General features: G+C 37.6%; 2 protein-coding genes across 3 annotated transcripts; both read right to left on the bottom strand.

Moving 5' to 3' along the window:
• Window positions 1-3463: 3463 nt before the first annotated feature.
• Window positions 3464-4096, bottom strand: LOC132063850 (uncharacterized). Its single transcript, XM_059456585.1, has one exon. The coding sequence runs from the start codon at window positions 4094-4096 to the stop codon at window positions 3464-3466; it is 633 nt and encodes a 210-aa protein (XP_059312568.1).
• A 6989-nt stretch (window positions 4097-11085) lies between these two features.
• LOC132053682 (PRA1 family protein B3-like) lies at window positions 11086-19542 on the bottom strand. 2 transcript variants are annotated; one of them, XM_059445798.1, is made up of 2 exons: window positions 18809-19542; window positions 11086-11399 (listed from the first exon to the last, which is right to left on the bottom strand). In XM_059445798.1, exon 1 carries the CDS (start codon window positions 19459-19461, stop codon window positions 18820-18822), a length of 642 nt encoding a protein of 213 aa, XP_059301781.1. In that variant the 5' UTR covers window positions 19462-19542; the 3' UTR covers window positions 11086-11399; window positions 18809-18819. The 2 variants fall into 2 exon arrangements, with proteins under 2 accessions (XP_059301781.1, XP_059301785.1); XM_059445802.1 differs by lacking the exon at window positions 11086-11399 and adding an exon at window positions 15120-15355.
• Window positions 19543-26145: the final 6603 nt, after the last annotated feature.

The raw sequence follows: 26145 nt of genomic DNA, 5'->3' as shown, positions 1-26145 counted from the left end.
TTTGAGATATTATTTTATGTACATAATTGGGCACGACGGGGTCCTGTCCCGTCCTTATGTCTAGTACTCCAGTAGAGGCTCATAGATACGTATATGTGGGTAGTATGTCCTCATGATTTCCTCATTGTATACATATTATTTTGATAGCCGAAAAGCTTTTGTATATAAATGTAGATATGCTTGAAAGTGAGAATGGTTTTCCCTATGACTAGAAGTGTGAGAATAATAAATGAATGCAGGATAAGTATGATGACTAGTACAATGAGTGGTGCTCGGTAGTCAGCTCCGGGCACCTATCATGGCCCCTAGTCGGGTCATGACACTGATATTCCATACTAGCCAAGTCATAAAGTAATAAGGAATCCTGCCCCTTCTCCTGAGGGATGTAAATTTGCTCTCATATGTTCTCTCTGCTGTCCAGATTTGATACCACCTGTTAAAACCGTCTGTGCACAAGACTGTTGTAAAGGTTATGGTAGTTCAATTCTCTGGTCAGGCTGTGTCTGTACTCCTGCTGTAGGAAGTGCCATAATTTGACTCAGTTGATGTCACGACCCAACCCCGTAGGCCGTGACTAGTGCCCGAGCTGGGCACTCGTACACATCTACTAACTATAATCAGTCTACAGCAAACATAATAAGAACTTATACATACAGAAAGGCACGGTGTCGCGTATATATATATACATATCGTACATAAGCCTGGGAACGTCCAAAACACAAATCACACAAACACAACTGAACAGTAACTATTCACAACCCACATATATGTCTACAAACCTCTAAGAGTAACAACGGTATCATATGACGGGACAGGGCCCCGCCGTACCCCTGAATAAACGTATACATATACAATGAAAGAGTCTGTACCAAAGTATAGGCTCCGGAACAAGGGAGCACTCCAAGACAGCTGAAGGGAAATCCTAAGCTGGCGGATCACCAAAACGAGTGTCTGTACCGCGGCATGAAACGCAGCCCCCCCCCCCCCCCCGAAGAAAGGGGGTCAGTACGGAATATGTACTGAGCATGTAAAGCATGGAATAGAGTAAACAGCATCAAGTAAGGAGTATAGAAAATTAGTACAAGAACCGTAAAACCACAAGGCTTGCCTTTGAAACATAAACCATGCATGTCAATATCATATCCAATTCATTATGGGACTTAGAAACATAAGTGAATAATCATCTTGTACATATGCATATATACGTGCCCCGCCCTCTAGTGAGGGACTCGGTAAATAAAATCATCATGTCATCATATCATCATATATATATACCGTACCCGGCCCTCTAGTGAGGGACTCGGTGAATAGAATCATCATATCATCATATCATCATATATATATACCGTATCCGGCCCTCCAGTGAGGGACTCGGTGAATAGAATCATCATATGCCATCCTGGCCGCTATCCCCATATCATCATATCATCATATATATATACCGTACCCGGCCCTCTAGCCGAGGGACTCGGTGAACAATGCAACAAACCGTGCACGAATACATACCCGGCCCGGGACTCGGTGAAAGATGTAATAACAGCTAGCACGAGCAGAGTAGTGAGAAACCATATGCATATAAATCATCATTTCAGACTCGATGGATAAGTAAGTAATCACGCTCGAGCATTAAAACGATAGTCATATTAAACCCGTTCTAAATGCCATTAGGACTACGTTAAAGAGAGTCTTAGAGATCATAGACATGTATCAAACCAATCCGAGCCCGCCCATGAAAGTTACGGGCATTATGCATTAGAGAACACTTTACGAACATATCAAAGCAATCCGAGCCCGTTCATGAAAGTTACGGGCATTATTCAACATAGAATCCTTTAAGAACAAGAACTCTTTATGCAACATTTTCTATCCAATCATGCAAGAGACTCAAGGCAACAACTCGACTATATTGAGAGTGCGAATATCAAGAAGTGAATAAGAATCGTAGACATGCTCGGATCTTATGAATGGAGTTACCCCAAGGCTCGTATTATATCATACCTTACTTACATCTAAGACATGCCAAAAGAAAGAAAAGTTAAGCTTTACATACCTCGTCCGCCTCCTAAGCTAATCCGAACCTAAATCTCGGCTTCCCAAGATCTACAACAACGTCATTAGGCACCAAACATTAGTTATAGGTACTTAGGAATTCAATCCCAAGCTAGCACTTTATTTACAGAAATTCGGGCAGCATTTCCCCTATAAATTCAACAAACCCCGAGGATTCAACTCGGCCAAATCATCAACAACAATACCAACAATCATATTAACAATATCAACAATTAATTCAAGCGCATTCTAACGTTGGTAACTCCCTTTTACATAATTCGACAACATTCCATTTACATTCAAATCAACCACATACAATCAAGCCAACACCAATGCTCACACATTCAAGTACTAATCCAAAACCATTCAAACAAGACTCAAGAACACTTTAAACAATCCGCACAATATTCAAAACAGCCTAACCAACATACAACACCACCCGAAACCTCCCCAAACTCAATAAGAACAACAACAACACATTTCTTTCTTCCAAATTCATGAACTACACCAACAATCCACACGTTAACAACATCATTCTCATAAATACAAGAAACTATATTCAAATCACATTAGCTTCTAAAACAGCCCACAACGATTACAACTTCAACTTGAACCATTAAACCTTCATTTTCTTTATAGAATCCACAACAACAACAACCAAGGATACTAAATAAATTTTGTTCATTCCTTGTCATACAAAACAACCCATATACGGCCACCACCCAACACACAAAATTTCATGAATTCCATCCATTTCTACACACTACAACACGCATAAACCATCCATGACACATGTAAAGGGGGATTAAACCTTACCTTTATCACTTAGTTCCTCAACTTGGCTAGGGTTTGTGACTTGCAAGAATGAATGTCTTGCTTGCTCCAACAACTATCTCACGTTAACAAGGACCTTCTAATTGGTTGAAATACTGGAAGAAAATTATTTTTTTTGATCAATTTCCTTGACACCAAATTCGGCTAGCATGGCCGAAAGTTTCTCCTTCTTTTTCTCCAAGTTTCTCCAAGTTTCTAAGGTTGTGAAGATGAATATGATGTCTTGCTAGTCATCACTCCTCTACATATATGATTCATCCAAGTGGACCATGTCCCACACATGCCACACGGTCACTTGTGGCTTTTGTGGTGCATGAGCTAATTAATTTCCTAATTCCAAATTTGTCCTTAATATTCCATACCAATAATATTATAAGCAACTTGTGCCTTAAAACAAGATTGGAGGTTAAAGTCTCTACCTCGTACCCCGAAATAGTCTTGCCCTTAACTTATCACGGTTAGCTCGGAATATCCCAATGTACAAAATACGGGATATAACAGTTGAGGCACTATCCCTACTCCCTGTTGTTGTTGTTGTTGTTGTGGATGCTGAGGTGAAGCTTGATCCTTCTCTGACACCTCAGTTAGTTTCAGGATGTTCCTTAGGTTTATCAGGATGAGGTTTAGTGGCCCAAACCTGCTGTTGAGGCCTCCTCCTCCTCCTCCTCTTCCTCCTCTTCCTTAGTTGTTTGGGGACAAGCTTGGGAGCTGGTTTAGTTTCACAAATGTGGCCCAGTTGCAAACATTTGTTGCAAAAGATAGGTTTCCACTCATACACCACTTGTTGCTCAAACACTTCCCCAGAGGGATCCAACACTTTCACACATTCCGGCAATGGAGTAGTGACATTAACTTCTACTAGCAGTCTAGCTAAGGATATTCTAGTCCTCTTAGTTATACATTCATCTGCAAATAAAAGACTGCCTATTGTACTAGCAATGCGACTCAAAGATTCACCACTCCAATAGCTAATTGGGAGTTGAGGAAATTTAATCCAAAGTGGGATCTCTTTTAGGAATTCATCATGAAACACAAAGTCAGGGGTCCATAGTTTTAGTATGATAGGCTTATTATTAACACTATACGGTCCAGCTAGTAGTACCTCATTCAAATCAATCCTATCCTGGAATTTAACCATGTAGTAGCCATCTTCATGTAGGAATAGGTCAGGTTCTGCAACAGTCGGCCAAGATTGGATGATATACCTGTACATGTGCTTGTAACCAGGAGTTTAGCCTGTCACATAAGCGATGAGAGAGTGTTTCCACTTCGCTGCTTCTTTGTCTACCTCCTGTTTATCCAAAGTAGCCACAGGTTCACCCTCGACTATCTCCGGAGTGATGTAGTTCAGGGAAAGCCCATTAGTAGCAGATCTGTTCTTAGAGAATAAGTTCTTCCACAAAGTTTAGTCCTCTATTGGAGAATTTTCAGCTTCAGGCGCTAATGGAACAGATTCAATTGCAATGGAGCAGTATTCACCGATTTCCCTGTGCTACTTGCCGATTTCGATTGCTCAGCCGGTTGAGTTAAATCAATCGATTGAGCGGTCTGAGTTGTCAATTGAAGTCTCTTGACTGCACTGCATGAGGATTCACCTGTCGGAACCCTAGATCTGGGGTTGTTGTTCATAAAATTGTTCATCGCAGGTGTGACTATTTCCTTCTTTACCGATGGCATTGGCGTATGTATGATCCTAGAGCTCACTGAACTCCCAATAGTTATGATAGGAATCTTCCTTGGACGGCCTCTTTTCCTTCCTCCGGCCATTGAAACCCGGTCGACGCACGTTAGCGTAACCTACACTGAGAGAGGCTTAGAGTCATTAGCTATGTTGATTTTAAAATTAACCGGTGTTTCAACCCGTCAATTTTTTAATGTGTAATATGGGTCAACCTATTTTTTACGTGCAGTAAAATGGGTAAAACATGGATTAAAAGCGGATGAAAATAATTTATTATGCAGTTAGTTTTTTTAATACTCTAATGAGGCTTAAATGAAATGAACGGTTATTTTGTAATATTGAAAGAAGTTATTTCTTTCCTTGCAACTGCACCGTTGAAAATATTTTCAATTTTTTACTCACCAATTAAACATTGAAAAATATTTTCTCATTTAGATGAGACATTGTTCTCTCAAAAAGGAATGATCTTTTGACACTTGCATAAAATGGTTTAATCTGTCTTTTACCTAATTCATTTTTAAAGCAATCCATTTTTTACCCACATTTATATGGGCGGGTTGGGGTGTGACATATTTTTATTTCACTCATTCTCAACTCACCCAAATTCGATCCAACATCCGCCCATTTGCCACTACTAATTTTCTGTATGAATAGTCTAGCAAGAGAGTTTATAACGTGTAAGCACAATATAAGAATTGTGATATGATTTTCAGTTACTACGCCAAAATTTTGATTCGAGGATATTAGCATAAATGGTCTAGTTTTTATATAGCGTTTATCCAAGTTGAACATGTATCATACGTTAAATTTCATAAATGGTCCTATAATTATGATTTTTCCTTCACGTAATTATATTTTCTAACAGAAAAGTCACAAAATTTTACTCAAAAATTGCAATTGCCGGAAAACTCAACCTTCCGATGAGCGAAAAATTTTTTTACTCTACATTTGACCTTTTTTCATTTTTAATCTAGTAAACCAGAATCAATTAAAAGAGGCCAACCCAATTCGACTCAGTTTTTTTTTAACCTTCCCATGAGTATAATCCACCTATTTCTTACCACCTTCAAATGTATCCAAATTGGCGTATTCTACGTATCCTTTAAAAATTACAACTCCAATTCTCCTCTAATTTGGGATTCCTATTTTCAAGATTTTCATCCAACTGATAGTGATTATTATCTCAAGAGCTCTCTGGTTCTGAATATCAATCTCCTTATTGATATGTTGTTTTTCCTCGGAACCTCATGCAAAATACTTCAAGAAGACAACTCTAATTAATCAAACAACTAAATGGTCAATGAATTAGAAAGAAGTAATCACAAGATTATTACTTTTGATTAGGGGTGTCCACAGTTTGATTAAAAACCGTTCCAAACCGAAAACCAAAACCAAGCCGATTGAATAAACCAGTATTTACTTGGGTTAGGTTTGGTTTGGTTTTGAATTGTTAAAAACCGATAATATTTGATTTGGTTTTGGTTTTACTAAAAGCAATCCGAAGAAAAAACCGAATTGAACCGATGAATTTTATACATAATTTTATAATTATATATATACAATATATTAATTTTTATAAGTAATTTTAAATAATTTATATAATTTTTAGCAAAAGTTTATTTTATCTCTAATAGGCTAATGAACTTTATACCTTTAGCGGATCTTAAAAAAGAATCATGAATTCAAACTCATTTATTCAAAGAAACAATTATATGAGATTTACCTAGATTTATTCTTTGCATTTCTTATAACTTTATTCACTTGATTTAAATCATAAATCCTAAGACATTTTCTCCATAATGCAAGAAACTATAGCTACCACAATAAAAGGCTAACAATGGATTGTAAGTTGGAAAAGGATAGAAAATTCTCTCCTAATTGTAGGAAAAAAACATGAAAGAGAGAAATACCGTTAATTTTCTTACAAACTGTAAAACCGACCCAAACCGATGGATATGTATTATATTTGATTTGGTTTGGTTGTAATAATTTTAAAACCGACTAGATTGGTTTGGTTTTGGTTTTAACCCAAAACCGACCCATGAACCCACCCATGAACACCCCTACTTGTGATGCTCTGATAACTAGTAGTAATAACTATTACTCCGCAAACTCAAATAAATGTAACTTTTTTCATTATATATTAACTATACTTTAAAAATGAGTTGAATCGGGCCACAACAACAACAACCCAGTGAAATCCACAACGTGGGGTCTGGGGAGGGTAGAGTTGAATCGGGCCAGTCATCTTTTAATTGGATCTGTATTTAGATAAAATAATAAAAAGTTAGAGCATAAAGCAAAATATTATCGTTCATCAGAATATAGAGTTTATCGGTAATCGTAATTTTTGTGTTAGTAAGTAAAATTTTGTCATTTTCTGGTAGAAATCACAATTATGTGACAATTTATAAAATTTACTCTGTGCATCATTGTTATTGCCATATACATGTTATGATAAAATAAAAAGTCAAGAGCAGGATTGTATGATATATAAACGCAAGATAAGAATTAATATACATTTCTCTGTTTCTTTCACCACATTTTGGTTTGAGATTTTACAAAATGTATACCAAGATACGAATTATAATGTGCTTCTCTATTTTTTCACCAAATTTTGATTTGAGAATATTACTATAAATGGTCAGCCTTTTGTACATTGACGCGCATTATTAGGATGTCACAATTTTCCACTAGTTTTTCTGGAGTTTGAACTGTGACAGTTCGAACTCCAGAAACTTTTCATGGAGTTTGAATTAATACAAACTCAAACTCTGGGGTATGTTATTGTTGTAGATACCAAGAGTGAAACAATGTTAAAAGATTATTATTTCACTCATGGTGACTGACTCGTGATACAAGCTCAAACTCTGGGGTATGTTGTTGTAGATACCAAGAGTGAACCAATTTAAAAGATTATTATTTCACTCATGGTGACCGACTCGTGATAAAATATATAAACTTTAAAATAAGTATCATGAGTGAAAGGATTGCTTCATTCACAGTAAGATTTCGAACTCCTTGACACTTTTCTCGAATTTCAACTTACACAAGTAAAACTTCAACACTATAAGAAAACGATCTCCTGGAATTCGAAAATGAGACAGTTAGAACTTCCATGAATTTTTCCTAGAGTTTGATTTGCACATTTCAACTCCAAAAAAGTTTCGAATTCAAACACACTAAATTAGAGTTTCACATGTAAAAATATTTTATGTTTCAGCTAAGAGAATTTTTCTTCAAATTTTGTTTCCCCATTAAGAAGCAACCAAAGTTTAAGTAAGTTTAAGTAATTTTGAAACAATAACTAAAACTTAATTAACGGTTCAAAATATGATTGTTTGTCGCTTTCACCCTGTTAAGTGGCGCGTCGAAGTAGTAACCACTAACCACTCCCTTTACTAGGGGTGTACAAAGAAAATCGACAAACCACACCAAACCGACAATCTGAGCCAAATCGAGAAAAAAAATTCGACTAGTAATTTGGTTTGACTTGGTTGTTGGAACAAAAAGACCCGACCATAATTGGGTTGATTTGGTTTTAATTAAAAAAAAGTCAAAACCGAACAAACTAACCGACATACATATATGCAATTTTTAAAAATATTTTATACATTTATTTGTAATGTAATTTATACATATTTCTTGAAAATTTTCATAATTCTTGTCATTTAACATATTATTTCAAGTTTGGACTTAGAATTTTGATTGGTCCAATAAGTTTTATAGCCTATAGATGTTAGTAATTCAAATAAAGCTTAACAAAAATCAAATCAATACTAAATCTAACAAAAATATTCAATTCTAACACTAGAATTAACAATACTGCTGAATATCTATTTTTAGTTTTGCATTAATTTAGACAGTGAAAATACAATACTTAATTTTATTTTTTCTTTAATATGTAATTATGTAATTAAATTTATTAGTCGTACTTATTTTACCATGACTTAGTACTTTTAGATTATTATCATTTTCTTTATGGCTTAGCAATTTTAGTATTTATTTTTTTGTTAAATATTTTAGTGCAATGTCATCACTCATCTCCATTTTATGTTATTTTCTTAAAAAAACACCCTAATTAGATAGTTGTATCTAACTAGGACTAAATAAATATTTGCAGGACAAGTTATGTTTTGTATGAAGATTTTACCTAAAATAACCTGAAAAAACCCGAGAAAATCCGAGGATGAAAAACGCGACTTTTATTGATTTGATTTGATTTGATTTATGAATTTAAAAACCCGATACAATTGATTTGATTTATAACTTTAAAAACCTGACACAATTAATTTGATTTGATATTTAAAAAACCCGAACTAACATAGTCCATGTACACCTCCCCTTTACCATTCATCGATATTGCACCAGATCAAACCAACATATATTCTAGATGCACCTCATTTGTGGAAGCTCTCAGTTGTGTTTATAGACTTTCATCTAATGTCCTTCAAGTTTTCGCTAACTATTACCGCGCCGTTTCAATTTGTTTGTTTGATTTTGACTCGACACGAAATTTAAGAAAGTAAAGAATATTTTTTTAATTTTGTGGTCTTAAACTAAAAATTTGTAGAAAGTACCAAAATATTCTTTAATCTTATGGTCTTAAACATGTCATGTGTAAAACTGAAATTAGAGAGTTATTAAAAAAAAACATTTTTTTAAACAGACTAAAAGGGAAAGTAGGATAAATAAATTGAAACGGAGAGAGCAGAACCTAAAACCGTTTCAAACACCTACAATGCCAGGTCATCTCTGGAGAATGACTGGTGACAACTGACATGCTCAGGAATAAAACTTTCCAGGGTCCAACAAAGGGCAACAACTCACTCAACATCAACATCTTAAATATGCATCAATAAATAGACCACCTACAGGAATTTTCAGAAGTATGAAGCACTGAAGTTGCTAACAAGGGTTTGCATTAGTCAAATCGACATGAACATCAGTAATTTTGTTCTGAAACATATTTCTAGCACGATGCATGATCTGGACAATCTGGACAGTACAGTTCTGTTTTGGCAGAAACGATGACATAAATTTTAGCACAGTGCAGAACAACCAATGGAAGCAATGTAGGTTTCCGAGGAATGACACGATTGGGAATTGGAAACAATGTCTCGGTTACCATCACAAAAACTTTCCATGCCTTAAGAGTCACCAGAAAAGTCGGTATCTTCTCTGGCCAACAACGACATACTCAGTGTAATCCCTCAACTGGAGTCTGGGGAGGGTGTTATGTACGCAATCTTCACCCGAGGTTGTTTTCGATGGACCCTCAGCTCAAGTAAAGCATATCATACAATAGTGAAGAAGCCAAGTAGAAAATAATAGAGAAAAGAACAACAGTAACAACAAATAATCCGATAACAGAACCAAATGAAAGAGGAGGTAATAATAAAATTGAAGAATAACAACTAGACAACGCTCGACTACCTACTAACACTAGACAACACTCGACTACCTACGAACCTTCTACCATAATCCTCAACCTCCATATCCTCCTATCTAAGGTCCTTCTCCTCGGTGAGCTGCAAGTGCGCCATATCCTGTCTAATCATTTCTCTCTAATACTTCTTTGGCCTACCTCGACCTCTCCTCAGATCCATCTTAGCCAACCTCTCACACCTCCTCACTGGGGCATATGTGCATCTCATCTTCACATGCCCGAACATCTTAGCCTCGCCTCTCACATCTTGTCCACCTCATACCTTGTCCCGAATATCTTCATTCCTAATCCTATTTCTCCTAGTATCTCAGGAGGGAATATGGAAAAATCACTGCATGCTTCTGTTGGGTAGGCACTTATGGAGCAATCCCGACTCAAGAATCTTCAGGTAAGGGGTTTGATCTTATGAGGTAGATGAAGGGGTTTGATCTTATGAGGCAGATGTTACTAGTGCGAAACTGAGACAAAGGAGGCAGGCGTTTCAATATTTTTAAAGTGAAGCAGATTATGCCAATTATAGTTAAAGATTTGCTTCTCTATAGGACAAGTTAAAGCATGTTGGCAGAGGTAGAAGAAGAATCTGAGATACCATTCCAGATTTGTTTTTGGTGGATTATATAGAAAGATTGGAGCTTCAGATGTTTTGAGCCAGCACAAGAACACATGAAGATTAGAATACCAGTGTCTTTCTCGCTAGGTGTTTTGGTGCAAAAAAAAAAAAAAAACAGAAAATGCAACTGAAGTGGATAGCATCTTAGAGTGTCCCTCAGCTCCCATAAAAGTTGTTCACAGAAGCTGAGTTTTGATTGTTCACAGAAGCTGAGTTTTGATCTTTCTTTTTTGTATAAACTCAGAGGTCAGAGCTACCTAATGCTGTTACTACACTAATGAAAACAGAATTTTATTTACCAACCAAAAGAAAGAAAAAACAGTAAGAACATTTCACTGCAGGACCTCTCACACCCATGAGGCAGACGACTTCAATATTCAAAAACAATATAACTGACACTTGATAATTGCTCTTAATAGTTCGCAAGTTGGTCAACAACTCGTGATATTAACCGGAGCAAGAGAACCAAAAAAGTGTTGATACTACAATATCAAAACTAATATCATACTCAGAGAAAAGTTAGTGTCATAATTTTGAGACACTTCGCAAAGTGATTACAACGTAACACAGAAAGCATTTCCAAACAAAGCTACTCATGGTTCCAGAAGCTCGATGCATATAAGACTGGTAACCCTAAAAGTTATTCATGTTGTCAGTTGGTACAATAAGCACATAATGCACCTTACTTTCCCTTTTACCCCTTTTCCTCCCTTCCAACAAGATATTTGTATAGCTTTATCAAGGAGCAATGGCAGATCATTTGACGGTAGACCTTACTGCAAGACACAAAATATGTTATCTAGTGTTGAATTCATCATTTATATAAGTTCAGAATAGGTTTCACATTTTTGGAGGTGTTTGGTATGGAAAACTACTTGTTATTGAGACATCACATCTAATGCTAATAATGTCCTGTTTTCTAACCTTGCTTAGCAACTCATAAAAACGTTTTGTGGTTTCACATAAAATAGTACTAAAACCAAAGGTAAAATGCAACCAGAAAAATAATAACCGACATATGCTGCCTTCCAGAGACTGCATGCTCACCCCGTCTCAATGTAACTAGTTACCTTGAGCCTTCTAAATAGGTACTACCAACCAACGCTCCTCAACCATGCCGCAAGAACAATAACAGCTAGTTTACCTCTCTAAATTATTGCAGCTGATCATTGAACCAAATGAATCAGAAATTCATGAAGAGATAAATCATGCTAAACCGAGGCAAAGACAACTAGGGATTGCAATTGGGGCAGGGCAGGGCCGGGGAAACTCCTAATGGGGCAGGTCAGGGAAACACTTAAATGGGGGTGGGGCAGGACAGGGCAAAACATTTGCTTGAATTCTCTGAAGGATCCTGGGCTGCAAACTCAAGCAACATGGCTGCAAGAATACCTTGGTGCTACCTTTAGATGTTAAAGCATATCAAATTATTGTGCTGATTTGGGTATTAAGTATCATTTGACAATTAGAGATTGATATAGCACCATATGTGTTCATTTTTTTAATTCTGTTCTCATTCTTCCCTGGGTAAAATATTCTTAAAAGTTTTAAGTAGCCATCCTACATGTAAAGTAAATAATTTTAAATTTAATCCTCATCATGAAAAAAAAAAAAAATTGATTAGCTGACATCTTACTTTTAGAGTGAAAGAACAAGAAAGAGAGATTTATTCCAAAGAGGTTATTTTTGCCTTTCAAAGGAAGAAACAGATCTTGAATCCAGATAAACTATTGAATTAGGATAAAACAACTTAGTCAAGTTCAACTTGGTACTTCTAATCTAATATATAAGGTTTAAAAAACGAAAAGGATGAAAAAAGAATAGAATTACACAAAACAAAAAGAAAAATAAAAGAAAAACCATGAAAAGAACATAGACGGGGCGGGGTGGGGGGGCAGGGTTTAGCGGGGTAGGGCAAAATTTGGAAAAACTGCTAAATGAGGCAGGGTGGGGCGGGTCAAAACTTTAGCGGGCTTGCCCTGCCCCATTTACCCCCCTAAATTAGACAACGGAGCCCCTCTCCGCCAGGCTTAACACCCTGCGCATCTCCCCATTCCAGAGCTAACATAGAAAGAACATTAAACTGCGCTTTCTCTCTCTCTCTCTCTCTCTCTCAAACACACACACACACACACACAAACACTCTTCCTTTACAGCCAATTTATCCACAATCAAAGACAAACTTCACACGGTACTGCGAAAATCTATAAGGCTAAACGATCAAAAAACAACTTATCTATCTTCAAACATCAAAAATATATACAAGTGCTAGCACAAACATTAACTTCCTAAAAAGGTAAGTGTCACTTATTACTTTATCTGATATGAAAATTGTAGAGTCGAGAATATGCCAACAACTTATCTTGGTATGCCACTGGGACAAACATAAGGCCTTGGGGATTTGGGATGGCATACTGGAAAAAACAGAGAAGAAGCTATCAAGGTGGAAAGCTCAATATTTGTCACTAGGTGGGAGACTTACACTTATTAACTCTGTGTTAGATTCGCTTCCTACTTATGTGATGTCCTTATTCTCTATCCCATCCATAGTTGTCAAAAAATTAGACAAACTAAGGAGAAATTTTCTATGGCAAGGCAACAGGGAAGGGAAGGGGTATGACTTGGTGAAATGGGATACACTGTTGCTTAGCAAAGTGACGGGTGGATCACTGGATTGGGAATCAGAAATCTAAGACTACAGAACAAGAGTCTTCTGATGAAGTGGATTTGGATATACAATGGGGAGGAAAATGCTTAATGGAAGGAAGTGATCGTGGCGAAGTTTGATGAGATATGTCCTTGGTGCACAAAAATTGTCACAGAACCTTTTGGGGTTGGAGTGTGGAGAACTATCAGAGCCTTGTGACCACTGATGGAAGCAAATCTGAAGCTCAAGTGGGTAATGGAAACAAAATTAAATTCTGGAAAGAAGGATAGATTGACCAGACTCCTCTGATAGAGTCTTTCCCAGATCTGTTCACAATTTGTAACAATCCTGAAGCAACAGGATGTGAGTGTTGGTCCCCTCAGGGTTGGGATCTTTCTTTTAGAAGACAGTTAAATGATTGGGAAGTGGAGAGGGTGGCATTATTACTTGAGAAATTAGGAGGCTTCAGTGGCATCACAACAGAACCTGACAGGGTATTGTGGAAGCATAGCAAGGATCGGTGTTACACAGTAAATAGTGCATACAAATGGGAAATACAACATTTGCCTGGTAGGTCACAATACCATTGGAATTTTATCTGGAAAAGCTTGGCACCTACCAAGGTGAAGCGTTGCACATGGCTAGTGGTAAAGAGAGCTTGTCTTACTCAAGAATTTCTACAAAAGGAAGGAAGGCAACTAGTGTCCAGATGTTTTCTTTGCAACAAAACTGATGAGATTAACAAACATCTGTTTCTACACTGCCAGTTCACTGCTCAACTATGGGAAATTTTCCTTAGCCTAACAAATACTAGATGGATCATGCCAGACCACACATCAGATCTGCCAAGCTGCTGGATTAGGAGGGGAGGGAGCAAAAGTCAGAAAAGGTGGTGGAGGATAATACCATCCTGCATTTGGTGGACTGTGTGGAGAGAAAGAAATGAAAGATGTTTTTAAGATGATAGGTCCAATTCTATTCTGAAAGTAAAATGGATTGTATTGTAACTTTGTTCTTTTGGTGTAAACAGCTTTGTATAGAGGATACAATCAGATTGCAACTCCTCCACACAGGATTATCTTAAACATCTCACATTCCCCTCATCTGTTGGCATGTAGCACATATGCCAATAATCCAACAAAATATAAGAGCATGTAAAGCAAACTCCAAGAACTATACATAGAATGAAAGTCAACAATTAATATTCCAATGTAGAAATCAACAAATAGGCATATACAACAACATCAACAACGTACCCAGTATAATCCCACAAAGTGGGGTCTGGCGAGGGTAGAGTGTATGCAGACCTTACCTCTACCTTGGGAGGTCAACAAATAGGCAAATCTCTTACGTAAATTATAACATTGATCCACCAACTTACAGATAAACACGAATTAAAATGTAGTAGCAAACAAGGAAAGGAATTGAATATAGATCTAAAAGTTGGAAATTACATTTCCATAAATGTTTCTGCAAAATCCAAGGCAAGAGACTATTTTTTTTTTCTACGAAGAAATATTGAAGTTCAATTAAATTGAATAACAGACACACATCAAATTTAGAATACCAGTGTCTTTCTCGCCAAGTGTTTTGGTGCAAAAAAAGAAAAAAAAAATGTAACTGAAGTGGATAGCATCTTAGAGTCCCTCAACTCCCATAAAGGTTGTACACAGAAGCTGAATTTCTATGTCTTTTTTTTTTTTTTTTTGTACAAACACAAGTGTTTTGGTGCAAAAAAAAAAAAAAATGTGTAACTGAAGTGGATAGCATCTTAGAGTCCCTCAACTCCCATAAAGGTTGTACACAGAAGCTGAATTTCTATCTTTTTTTTTTTTTTTTTGGGGGGGGGGGGGACAAACTCAGAGCTGCTGTTACTACATTAATGAAACAGAATTTTATTTACCTACCAGAAGAAAGAAAAAACATTAAGAACACCTCACTGCTGGACCTCTCAAACGCATGAAGCAGACGACTTCAACATTCAAGCACAATATAACTGATTCTTGATAATTGCTCTTAATAGTTCGCAAGTTGGCCAACAACTCGTAATATTAAGGGGAGCATGAGAACAAAAAAGTGTTGATACTGCAATATCAAAACTAAAATCATACTCAGAGAAAAGTTAGTGTCATAATTTTGAGACACTTCGCAAAGTGATTATAACGTAACACACAAAGCATTTCCAAACAAAGCTACTCATGTTTCCAGAAGCTCGATGTATATAAGACTGGTAATCCAAAAAGTTATTCATGTTGTCAGTAGGTACAATAGGTGCATAATGCAGCTTTTACTTTTCCTTTTATCCTTTTTCCTCCTTTCCGACACGGTACTAGTGTAGCTTTATTAAGGAGCAATAGCAGATCATTTTGACAGTAGACTTACTAAAAGACACAAAATATGTTATTCTAGTGTTGAATCCATCATTTATATAAGTTCAGAATAGGTTTCACATATTCGGAGGTATCTGTATGGAAAGCTACTTGTTATTAGGAGCATTGTATCAGATGCTACTAGTGTCATGTATTCTAACCTAGCTTAGCAACTCTTAAAAACGTTTCGTGGTTTCACGTAAAATGGTATTTCAAATCAAAAGGTAAAATGCCACAAATATAATAACTGACATATGTGTCACATATGCTGCCTTTTAGATGCTGGTGTTTCCCTGTGTCAATATCACTAGACTAAATAGTAAATAGGTATTATCAAACAAGCGTTCCCTAACCTTGCCCAAGAACAATAACAGCCAGGACTCCGCGACTTAAGTAATACAAAAAAAGAAAAGTTGAACCAAAGTAGTACAGAAAAAAAAAAAAGCACATAAATAGGATTCACGCACGAATTTCGTGCGTGAAAGGACCAAACTGCAAAAAATAACAATTTGGCCTTTCACGCACTAAATTAGTGCGTGAATGAGCAAACCAAAAGTCACCCCCTTTTCACCTTTTCAGCCAATGACATTTGTTGTCATTAGCTGCCCACTTGTCTTCTCCTCTTCTTCTTAAGTTCTCATTGCACTGCATCGCATGGAGTCCGGAATCAAAATACCCCCAAAAAAATCACTTTGAACCAAAATATCCCAATAAAAAAAAAGTTACAAAACTACCTTTAGCGCAGTAAAATATTGCGTTTTAGAAACAGTACCAAAAAGCAAAAAAAAATTGGCCAAACTTTATTTTTTACAACACTTAGTGTTTTTTCCATACTTTGACTAACGATTAGTCGTGTGTCAAGACTCCGAAACGTCAATATTTTATATAGAACCTGATATTTTTTTCTGCGAACAATAATGTAGGCCCAATACATCAAGGATACGTAGACGTTCGGATAGTCATTTTAGGGGTTGAAAAGGTACCAGAAGTAAGTTTTGTTTGAAAACTTTAGGGTGTATTATTTTTTAAGATTTTGATTTAAGCGTGTTATTTTTTAATCAAGACATAACTTTATTTTGAATATAAATATAATTCTAAAAAATATAGGGAGAAAAACTAGTTGTAAAGTCGTCAAACTTTAGATGGTCATAACTTACGGAGAAAATTTTTTTGCTTCTATAACGCAGTAAAATACTGCGCTAAAGCAGTTAACGGCTCCAATTTTTTTTTGCTTTTTGGTACTGTTTCAACCCCTAAAATGACTATCCGAACGTCTACGTATCCTTGATGTATTGGGTCTACATTATTGTTCGCAGAAAAAAATATCAGGTTCTATATAAAATATTGACGTTTCGGAGTCTTGACACACGACTAATCGTTCGTCAAAGTATGAAAAAAAACACTAAGTGTTGTAAAAAATAAATTTTGGCCAATTTTTTTTGCTTTTTGGTATTGTTTCTACAACGCAATATTTTACTGCGCTAAAGGTAATTTTGTAACTTTTTTTTTATTGGGATATTTTAGTTCAAAGTGATTTTTTTGGGGGTATTTTGATTCCGGACTCCATGCGATGCAGTGCAATGAGAACTTAAGAAGAAGAGGAGAAGACAAGTGGGCGACTAATGACAACAAATGTCATTGGCCGAAAAGGTGAAAAGGGGATGACTTTTGGTTTGCTCATTCACGCACTAATTTAGTGCGTGAAAGGCCAAATTGTTATTTTTTGCAGTTTGGTCCTTTCACGCACGAAATTCGTGCGTGAATCCTATTTATGTGCTTTTTTTTTTCTGTACTATTTTGGTTCAACTTTTCTTTTTTTGTATTACTTAAGTCGCGGATTCTAACAGCCAGTTTACCTTTCTAAATTATAGCCAAGCTGGTCATCAAACCAAATCAATCCGAACTTTGCGGAATTCATGCTAACCAGAGGCTAAACACCCTGACCATCTCCTCCTTCCAGAGATAAAATAGAAAGAACATTAAAATGAACTCGCTCGCGCTGTCTCTCTCTCTCTCTCTCTCACACACACACACACTTCCTTTACAACAATTTATATCCACAACCAAAGACAAACATAAAAGTTCACAACAACAAGAAAATGAATAAAGCTATATGGGAAAAAATATATATCTGCAAAGATAACTGCAGAAGACTAGTGCTAACATAATCTTCCTAAAAAGGTCAGTGTTCATGTATTGTTTCTCCCTCACCTCCATTTCTTCCTCGCCTTCTTATTCCAGCATAACTCCACACACGATCATCTTAAACTTCTCGCATTCCCCTCAGCTAACAGCATGTACAAAAATAAAAGAGCACGTAAAGCAAACTCCAAAAACTATACCCAGAACAAACCCTCAGGGGTTGGCCTGGTGGCAATTGACTTGAGCCTTGGGGTGCTCCCTTTCAAGGTCTCAAGTTCGAAACCCGCTGGGTGCAAACAATTTCTGAGGGCCATCGGACTGGGGAAACCCTGAATTACCGTGGTGCACTTGCGGGAAACTCCTTGCTGAGGGCCTGTGCACCCCCGGGATTAGTCGGGGCTCAAAGAGACTCGGACACCCGGTGCTTAATCAAAAAACTATACCCAGAACAAAATTCAACATCAAATTTCCAGTGTAACAATCAACAAATAGGCAAATCTTTAACCTTGATCCACCAACTTAAAGATAAACACGAATTAAAATGTATGTAGCAAACAAGGAATGGAATTGAATACAGGTCCAAAAAAGTTGGAAATTACAGATCCAATCTAGACACAAAAAATTCTAAACGTTTCTTCAAAATCCAAGGCAAGAACAACTAGTAGTTTTTTTTTTTTTCTATTGAAGTTTTCACATCAAATTTAGAAGGTCCAAACCAACCTGGTAATAATGAAATGAATCCAACTACAGACGAGCATAAAAATCAACGAATTAGGCAAATCTATTACGTAAATTTAACCGTGATCCACCAACAACTTACAGATAAACACATATCAAAATGTAGCAGTAAGCAAACAAGGAATTCAATTGAATACAGATCTAAAAAGTCGGAAATTACAGATCCAATCTAGATCTATAATCTAGACAACAAAAATTTCTGCAAAATCCAAGAACAACTAGTAGTTTTTTTTTTTTTTCCTACTACAGTTTTCACATCAAATTGAATATAGAAGCTCTCCAAACAAACCTCAAATCAAACTACACGCGAGCAGCAACAGCAGGGGCAGCGGCGGCAGCAGCAGCAGCAGATGAGGCAGCACCACCTAAGAAGGAAAGGAATCCCGCATTTGCTGGTTCTTGATCATCAAGGAACAAATCCTCAGGAACCCTAAAAGCACCATGAGCAGCAACAATCGCGAGTCCGACAAGCATCGCAGATATAAGCAGCGACCCCACACTAGTAAGGAACACCACAACAATAGTACACACCACTAATATCCCTAACGTCTCGCGATCAGAGAAAGTGCGACCAAGTACAACGACAGGCTGATCGGAGGGACGGAATAAATAGAGGAAAAACCATCCAGCGACGAGAGCGAGAAGTACGAGGAGAGAGAAAGGATGTGAGAGAAGGGAAAGAGCGAGTACGCCTGCGAGTAAGGAGATGTAGTTGACCCGGAAGTAAGAGAAGTTTTTGCGCACGCGCGATGCGGCTTCGGATACGGAGTCGGGTCGGGCGAAAGAAGTACGATCAAGAAGTTCTAACCAAGGACGGCGTTGAGAGAAACCTTGACGGATTGAAGATGATAAACGGGAGATGAATGAACGGAAGGCTGGTGTAGCGATTGGTGGATCTGTCGATTGTGGACTTGAGATTGGAAGTGTTGTTTGAGAAGCCATTTTTCGTTTTTGGTTTTTTTTTGCTCCCTTCTCTCGTTTGATTTGATTTGATTTGATTGATGCTATTCTATTTTGAGAGAGGGGAGGGGAGTGCAAGTGGGAAAATTTTGTGACAAGAAAAATGGTAACGCTTTAAAAGGGCTTCCGGTTTCCTTTTAAAAATATTTACCTTTTTCTTCTCAAAGCGTGTGACAGCCAATGATTTTCCTTTTTTGTGCTTTACATTTACATTCCATACCTCTCGTTTGTATAACTGTGTTTTATCTGGATATAATTGTAGGAAAAATTAAGTCAATGATTAAAAGAGTTAATTATTAAAATTGAGTTTTTGATAAAGAAAATGTTACATTTCTTTGGTGATGCCCTTTGGTCAATCAAAGTCCTAATAAATTTTGTTTTTCATGCTTTTCTTAGAAAGTATGTGTTGGTTTTATTCGATCACATTTTAACATATAACAAGAGTACGGACAATCATTTATGACATCTCAGATGGATGCTCCATGAAATGAAGAAGCACCCACTCTTTTTCAAGCAGAGTAATTTCTTCTTTTTTTAATTTTATGTACCTATGGCATTTTATCACTAAAGTAGATGTGTATACCAATCGAGTAATCCTTAAAAAGTGAAAGCTATAAAGAACTAGCCTAACCAACTAATATTAAACAACTATGGGGATTTCTGAGATTATCTGAATACTACAGAAGATTTATTTAGAGTCGTGTAAATCATTGACAGACATTTTAAAGAAAGACAACTTCAATCTCTCCGGTGGAACAAATATTTGCTTCGGCTCTTAGAAAATGAGAACTATTCCGGTGCAAAAGAATAAGTAAAATAGCTAATTGTAAAGACTGAATTCAAAGAAATGAGTATAAGTGATTGTTATTCGATGCCTTTTCAAGGGATATTATGTTTCTTTTATAATGCAAATACATCAACTCTTAATATGTGATTAAATCCTAATAATGAATAATAAATGCAGCTTTAATTCTAGATTGTAACGCTTGCTTCGTATATGGACCGATCATATAAAGTTATTCTCCTATTAATGACCCGGTGCAATTGCCTTTGTGGATTTGCTTCGGATGTCTCCGGGGCTTCTTACTCGAATTAAAGGAGACAACTTGCAACGTTCCACCTACTGCCACGTGTTCCAATACCATATTGTCACGTGTCGAGCTATATTTTGTCATGTATACAGATAGTCCCCCTTCTCTCCGGTGGAAAGAAGTGATATCGGGGTTTGGACTTGAAACAACACCGGTCTTATCCTTACTTAATGGCGGGAAAACGAATCGTCCCATTGATTCATTTGAAAAGGCAACCGTCAAACATGAAATCAATGCACCTACTGTGAAACGTCGGCAAACCTTTAATTAAGATTATTGACATAAAGCTACCACTCGTTGAAAGTTGTGTCCCTTTGAATGCCAAACCTTTCATCTCCCCCATCTGGGTTATAAATAAGGCAAGAAATCAAACCACAAACTCAATCAAATCTTTTCTATTCTATTCTTAAGACGAAGTAATCCCTCTTTCGTAACCTTTCTTTGCCCACATCTTTCCCTTTCTTGTAAAAATTCAATCATGTCTCCTCCTTCCTCTCCCAATCGTTCTTCCCATAACGACACCCCATCCCCTGAGCGCCGCTCTGGAAAAGCTTCAAATTCGTCCACAAGTCGAGAAATTGACCTGAACTCTCTTGCTGCTGATATCCTCCCCGTGGGGTTTAAGTACCATGAGGATTTTAATGTTGTCGATCACCACCAAACTGTAGAAGAAATTGAGTCGTTCATCACCACTGAAACTATCCCCATGGTTCGCGTAGACTGTAATTTCACTCCTGAAATTGCAATTGCTGCCATTGATTTTGATGCCTAGATGAACCTCCATTCAGAGGGTTTTTCCATGGTTTATACCTACCCTTTTGCGATTAGTTTCAACCTTTCTGTTCCCCAGATAATTGAGCACTTCTGCTGCCGGTATCGGGTTTGTGTCGGCCAAGTCACTCCTCAAATCTGGCGCCTTGTTTATTGCATACACTTTCTGGCAGATCAAGCTCCCTTGATCATTTGATGCATTTGTACACTCCTTGGGTTTTTCAAGGAAGGTTAGTTCACTTGTACCCCCGAGGAAGATGCAGCCTGGTTAACCCGGAGGATGATTTTGACTGAGGTTAGCTTCACATGTTCATTATGATCCGGACAAGCCATCTCTATCGACTCGTGCCCGAGCGATTCCCGGAAGTATGGAATCCTACTCGTAAGTCTTCCCATGGATTTTCTTGTTTTCTTTTCTTTCCCTTTTCATCATCACTACAGGACATACTTCATTTACCTCTTCTTCGGCATTTTTACTTCTTCCCCAGCGGTTCCTGTTGAGCCGAAACTTTTGGTCAGGATCTTCGAATGGTGGTAGCATTATTGAGCGCTTCTCCCAATTTGGTTCGATCCTGGAGAAACATGACATCCGGCTGGTGGAGAGGAAAGAACCATGGTGAGACATACTCACCCTTACAAACTTTTGACGACTTCTTAATCCATTCCTTTCTTCTTCTTTTTTTAAACACTTCCTTTTACAGGTCTTCCGGTGCGAAAACCCACTCCCCAGAGAATCCAGACGCAGAAGGCCACCCTGTCGAACATCGTCAATGCTGCTTTCTCAAGCCAGAAGCGTAAGCCCAGAGAGGCCTTTATTTCTCCGGTGGGAATCGGTTCCAGGGTGCGCACCCGGTGTCTGCTCATGGAAGCTTGGAGTAAAGCTCAGCAGGACGCTCACCCCCGGGTGGTTTTAATTGATGATGATGACGAGCAGCCGCGAGTTAGTAGTGCCCAGGATCCTTCCTGATGGTTCCAATAAGGTGTCCGGGTAAGCCAAGGTTTTACCTGCCGATTTGCGCCTAAAGAGTTCGACTCCCCCAGTTTGCGAACCATCGCAAAGGAGCTTCATTCCTCCAGCTGAGGCTGGAACTTCGGGTTCGTCTCCACGTCCAAAATCTCCAGTTGCCATCTTGGAATTCTCTCTGGCTCATTTAGCCAATCTGTTCCTCCAGGTACTTATATCGCCTTTTTGACTAATCCCCTCACAAGTCCCCAGTGTCTTCGATTAACCCTTTCATTATTCGTGTTCCAGGGTCATGTCGTCGGCACCTCTACTGCCGAGCTTGCATGATCCCCAGCTCTTTCCCGTTGACACATTCCATCCCTTAACAATTCAACTTGTTTTCCTGCTCCATTGTTATTGTATATACGCTTTCTTTTTACTTTGTTTTTTGAACAAACATTCCCTTCACCTTAGCTATTGATGTAGGCTATGCGTCCACCAAACAATATATGGAGGGACCTGGTCGAGTACCAGTTCCCTTATGCAATGCAGTAAGTAAAAAAGGCACTGTTTTTACCATGGAAAACTCGTTGCTCAAGGGATTAAAAACCACGACCTACCCGAGTAGGATTTCAACTCTACTACACGAGCAACTTTAATTAGAACCTATCATAGGCTAGGAACTAACTCCCATAATCCGTCAACCCTTACAATAGTGGCAACCTAGGAACTAACTCTCACAGTCCCTCAACCTTTGCAATACACCGGTGCAGAACACCTCCACTTGACTAACTTTAGCTTGAAACTAAGGTTGACTACCTCTAGCCAAACCCAACTAATACACCTTAGACTAAACTATCCAAGGTTACCACTTAATAAGACCGAAAGGTAAACCGCCTAACAACTACTAAGAATTTGAATACCTACTGACACAGCATAAAAGAAGAGTAGGTTTACAAGTTAAAGCACATGAAACAAAGCTTAAAACAAACTAAAAGAATAAAGCATCTTCAATGTTGGAAACAGATCCTTCAGTTTGTGATTAGCTTTGTTGAACACTTGGAGAGTCTTGTGATGGCTACACCTTTTGGGTGATTTTTAGGTTTTCCAAGTGATACACAATATGTTACAACATGTTGTATATATAGTGGGAAGCATCTGAGATGCATAGAGACCACTCATTCAATATTTGACCTAGAGCATGGGCCAGCTCAACTGTTGTACTTATGCGCAGTGAGTAGCTCGGCTTTATAGCTGTCTCTGCTTACTATGCAAGATACACAGAGAGCAGATCACAGACCAGGTCTCTATCTGGTTCTGAATCAGTTTGACAATCATCAAAATAAAAAGCACTTGGATGTATTAGCTATTTTTGTTCCTCAGGATTCTCAAGGGAATACGGAGGCTAGGTTCTTTGGACAGCAACCAAAGAAAAGAATGTTCAAGAAGTTCAGCTTTTTGATGCTCTTCTTGACATGTCTACCGAACACCTTGCCAAGTTGTTCCCTGCTCATCCTCGCAGAAGGTTCCAGAGAGGTTTGAAGAAGAAGTAACCCATAGGTTCAATTCCGTCATAACCATATAAGGAAAGTTCTTTGAAGAAGAAGTAACCCATAAGTTTAATTCAGCCATAACCGTATAGGAAGAATTCTTGCTACAATTTTTTAGAATAGTAGATGCTCTAAATGTTGATTAGTTTAACACTAGCAGCTTGAGTACTTTCCGTTTCTGGCTATATAAACATGACTTTTCTGCTTATTTTATTGTCATGCCCTTCTCTATTGTTCCGAAAATTTATTATTCTAATGCAAGACAAGTTAAAATTATGTAAATATTCAATGCTTACCCGGATATGTTGCTCCTGAAATTGTCTCCCCCACTTCATCTTTTTCCATCCAAAAAGTTGTACTTGTACAATACTTACTTTTTGCTGAACTTTGGGCAAATAACAAATTCTTGTTTGTTTAGCTTAAATAATCCTGTTGTTTTTCCAGAGTAAATTTTTTCCAGATTAATAAGAACTTTTCAAAGTTTAAATGATATTGTACTTAATTTTCTTGGGTTCAATTGACTATGAGCCCGATTCCTCCGGATTTGAATTTCCTAGAGTCTGGTTTTTTGTATTTTATTGCTTCTAGATTTGACTTACTCGAGTTTTATGTATCTCCGAGTTTGATTTTCGTGGGGTTAATTACCTCTACATTTGAGTTATTGGTCGGGAATGAATCATCCGGTTTAATTTTCTTTCTTATGAATAAGGCCTTATAATTATGCTGATGAATCAGACATTTCCGATTCATTTGGGCATTATTTGCTTAAGTGCAAACTTATAGTTGCGTATTTAACCTGAGCATGAATAACACTCAGTCAAAGTTTTGGTTGAAAAGTCTATTTGACCCAATATAATTCTCTTTCAGCTATAAATCAAGCATTTGAGAAACAAATTCATTGCAATCATAAAAAATTTGATAGCCAGCTTAGTGTCTGGTCAACAGTCCCCAGTTCTCACAACACTTAACTTTAAAGTTGTTGCTATGGCTCTTGAATCAATCAAATTCTTGTGGCCACTCTTCTTGAAAGCTTCTTTGGGATTATTCCCGATCTGATTTTTTATCCAGAGCAACACATTTGTTCTTTGCCTCATTAAGAACCCTGCCGGAAAAACCCATTCTTTATTTTTAGGGATAAAAATCGGGCGAAGAAAAAAAGAGTGCAACATGTGTTCTCTAAGTCCTCCAAATATCCTTGTGACCTTTTCTTGCCTCCGGGCACCATCCTTACTGGGAAGCATTTCGGAATCAATCCTTTTTTCCTGCAATAAATATTAAAACTTTCTTAGAGAAAGAAACGTTTAAATAATTTAAGCTTACCTCAAAACAATCTTGGCCTGAGAATTTTTTGTTTAACTTTCTTCTCGGATATTTTCTCCGATCAAACAGTCTTTCGCTTATATCATTTGCTCACTCAATTTATTGGCTAATTACTTCAGCTTATCTGCAACTTTTTTTTAAAGCTACTTGGACTATGCCACTATCGGGCATTCCACTCATTAAAATTTCTTGCCGAGACGTACTCCACTCTTTCTGGGGTCGAAAATTCCAACCGCTTGAGGGGAGCTGAGATCACGACGTTTGTATCCTGAATCCAAGGTTTCCCCAAAATAACCTTCAAAACCCTCGTCCTCATCTACAACTCGAAACTTCACATTCCCTTCTCCGCCTCTGATGTCTACCATTAATTCCACAACTCCAGATTGAACTAAGCCAAAGGCTCCCTTCTCGGACAATTCGATTTCACCCATTTCAACCAGTTGTTCTATGACTCCCCATTGAATAATGTTCACCGCATTTCTTGGAACTACCGCTATTCCAAAAACCACAATACTATTGATCAAAGCGGAAATCACCAGATCATTAGGACACGGTAAGATTTCCCTTATACTTTTGTTCCCTATCATATCCATTCGCTCCAGTTCTGGAGTCTTTTGCCCGAGAGCACCCGCTGTCTCATTCCCCTTAACCGAAGGTACTTTCCGGCGAGATCCTGCTTTTACCTAAATAGGACCAATTAAAACAATCGGCATTATCTTTTTAAGAAATTCAATAACTTTAAGCCTCGAGCTGGGGATAAATCGGTGCCCAGTATACCTTCCTTTCAGAGTATCTGTCGATAAAAGAACAACAATTTGGTCCCTTTCTTGTATTTCTTTGGTTTGCTCGGGATCATCGATTATCATGTTAATAATATGGAGAGGCTCAGTCTAAGGCTCTTGCTTGACCAAGTCCTTATGCTTTTCGTAGTTATCTTTAGCCCTGTCACTCAAGAACTCTCTTAAGTAACCGTTCTTCAACAATCGTGCTA

The sequence above is a fragment of the Lycium ferocissimum genome, chromosome 1 (genome assembly GCF_029784015.1).
Source record: "Lycium ferocissimum isolate CSIRO_LF1 chromosome 1, AGI_CSIRO_Lferr_CH_V1, whole genome shotgun sequence".
In the NCBI taxonomy this organism is placed as follows: domain Eukaryota; kingdom Viridiplantae; phylum Streptophyta; class Magnoliopsida; order Solanales; family Solanaceae; genus Lycium; species Lycium ferocissimum.
Note: the sequence above shows the minus strand (reverse complement) of the source record. Positions and strands in the feature narration are given on the sequence as shown.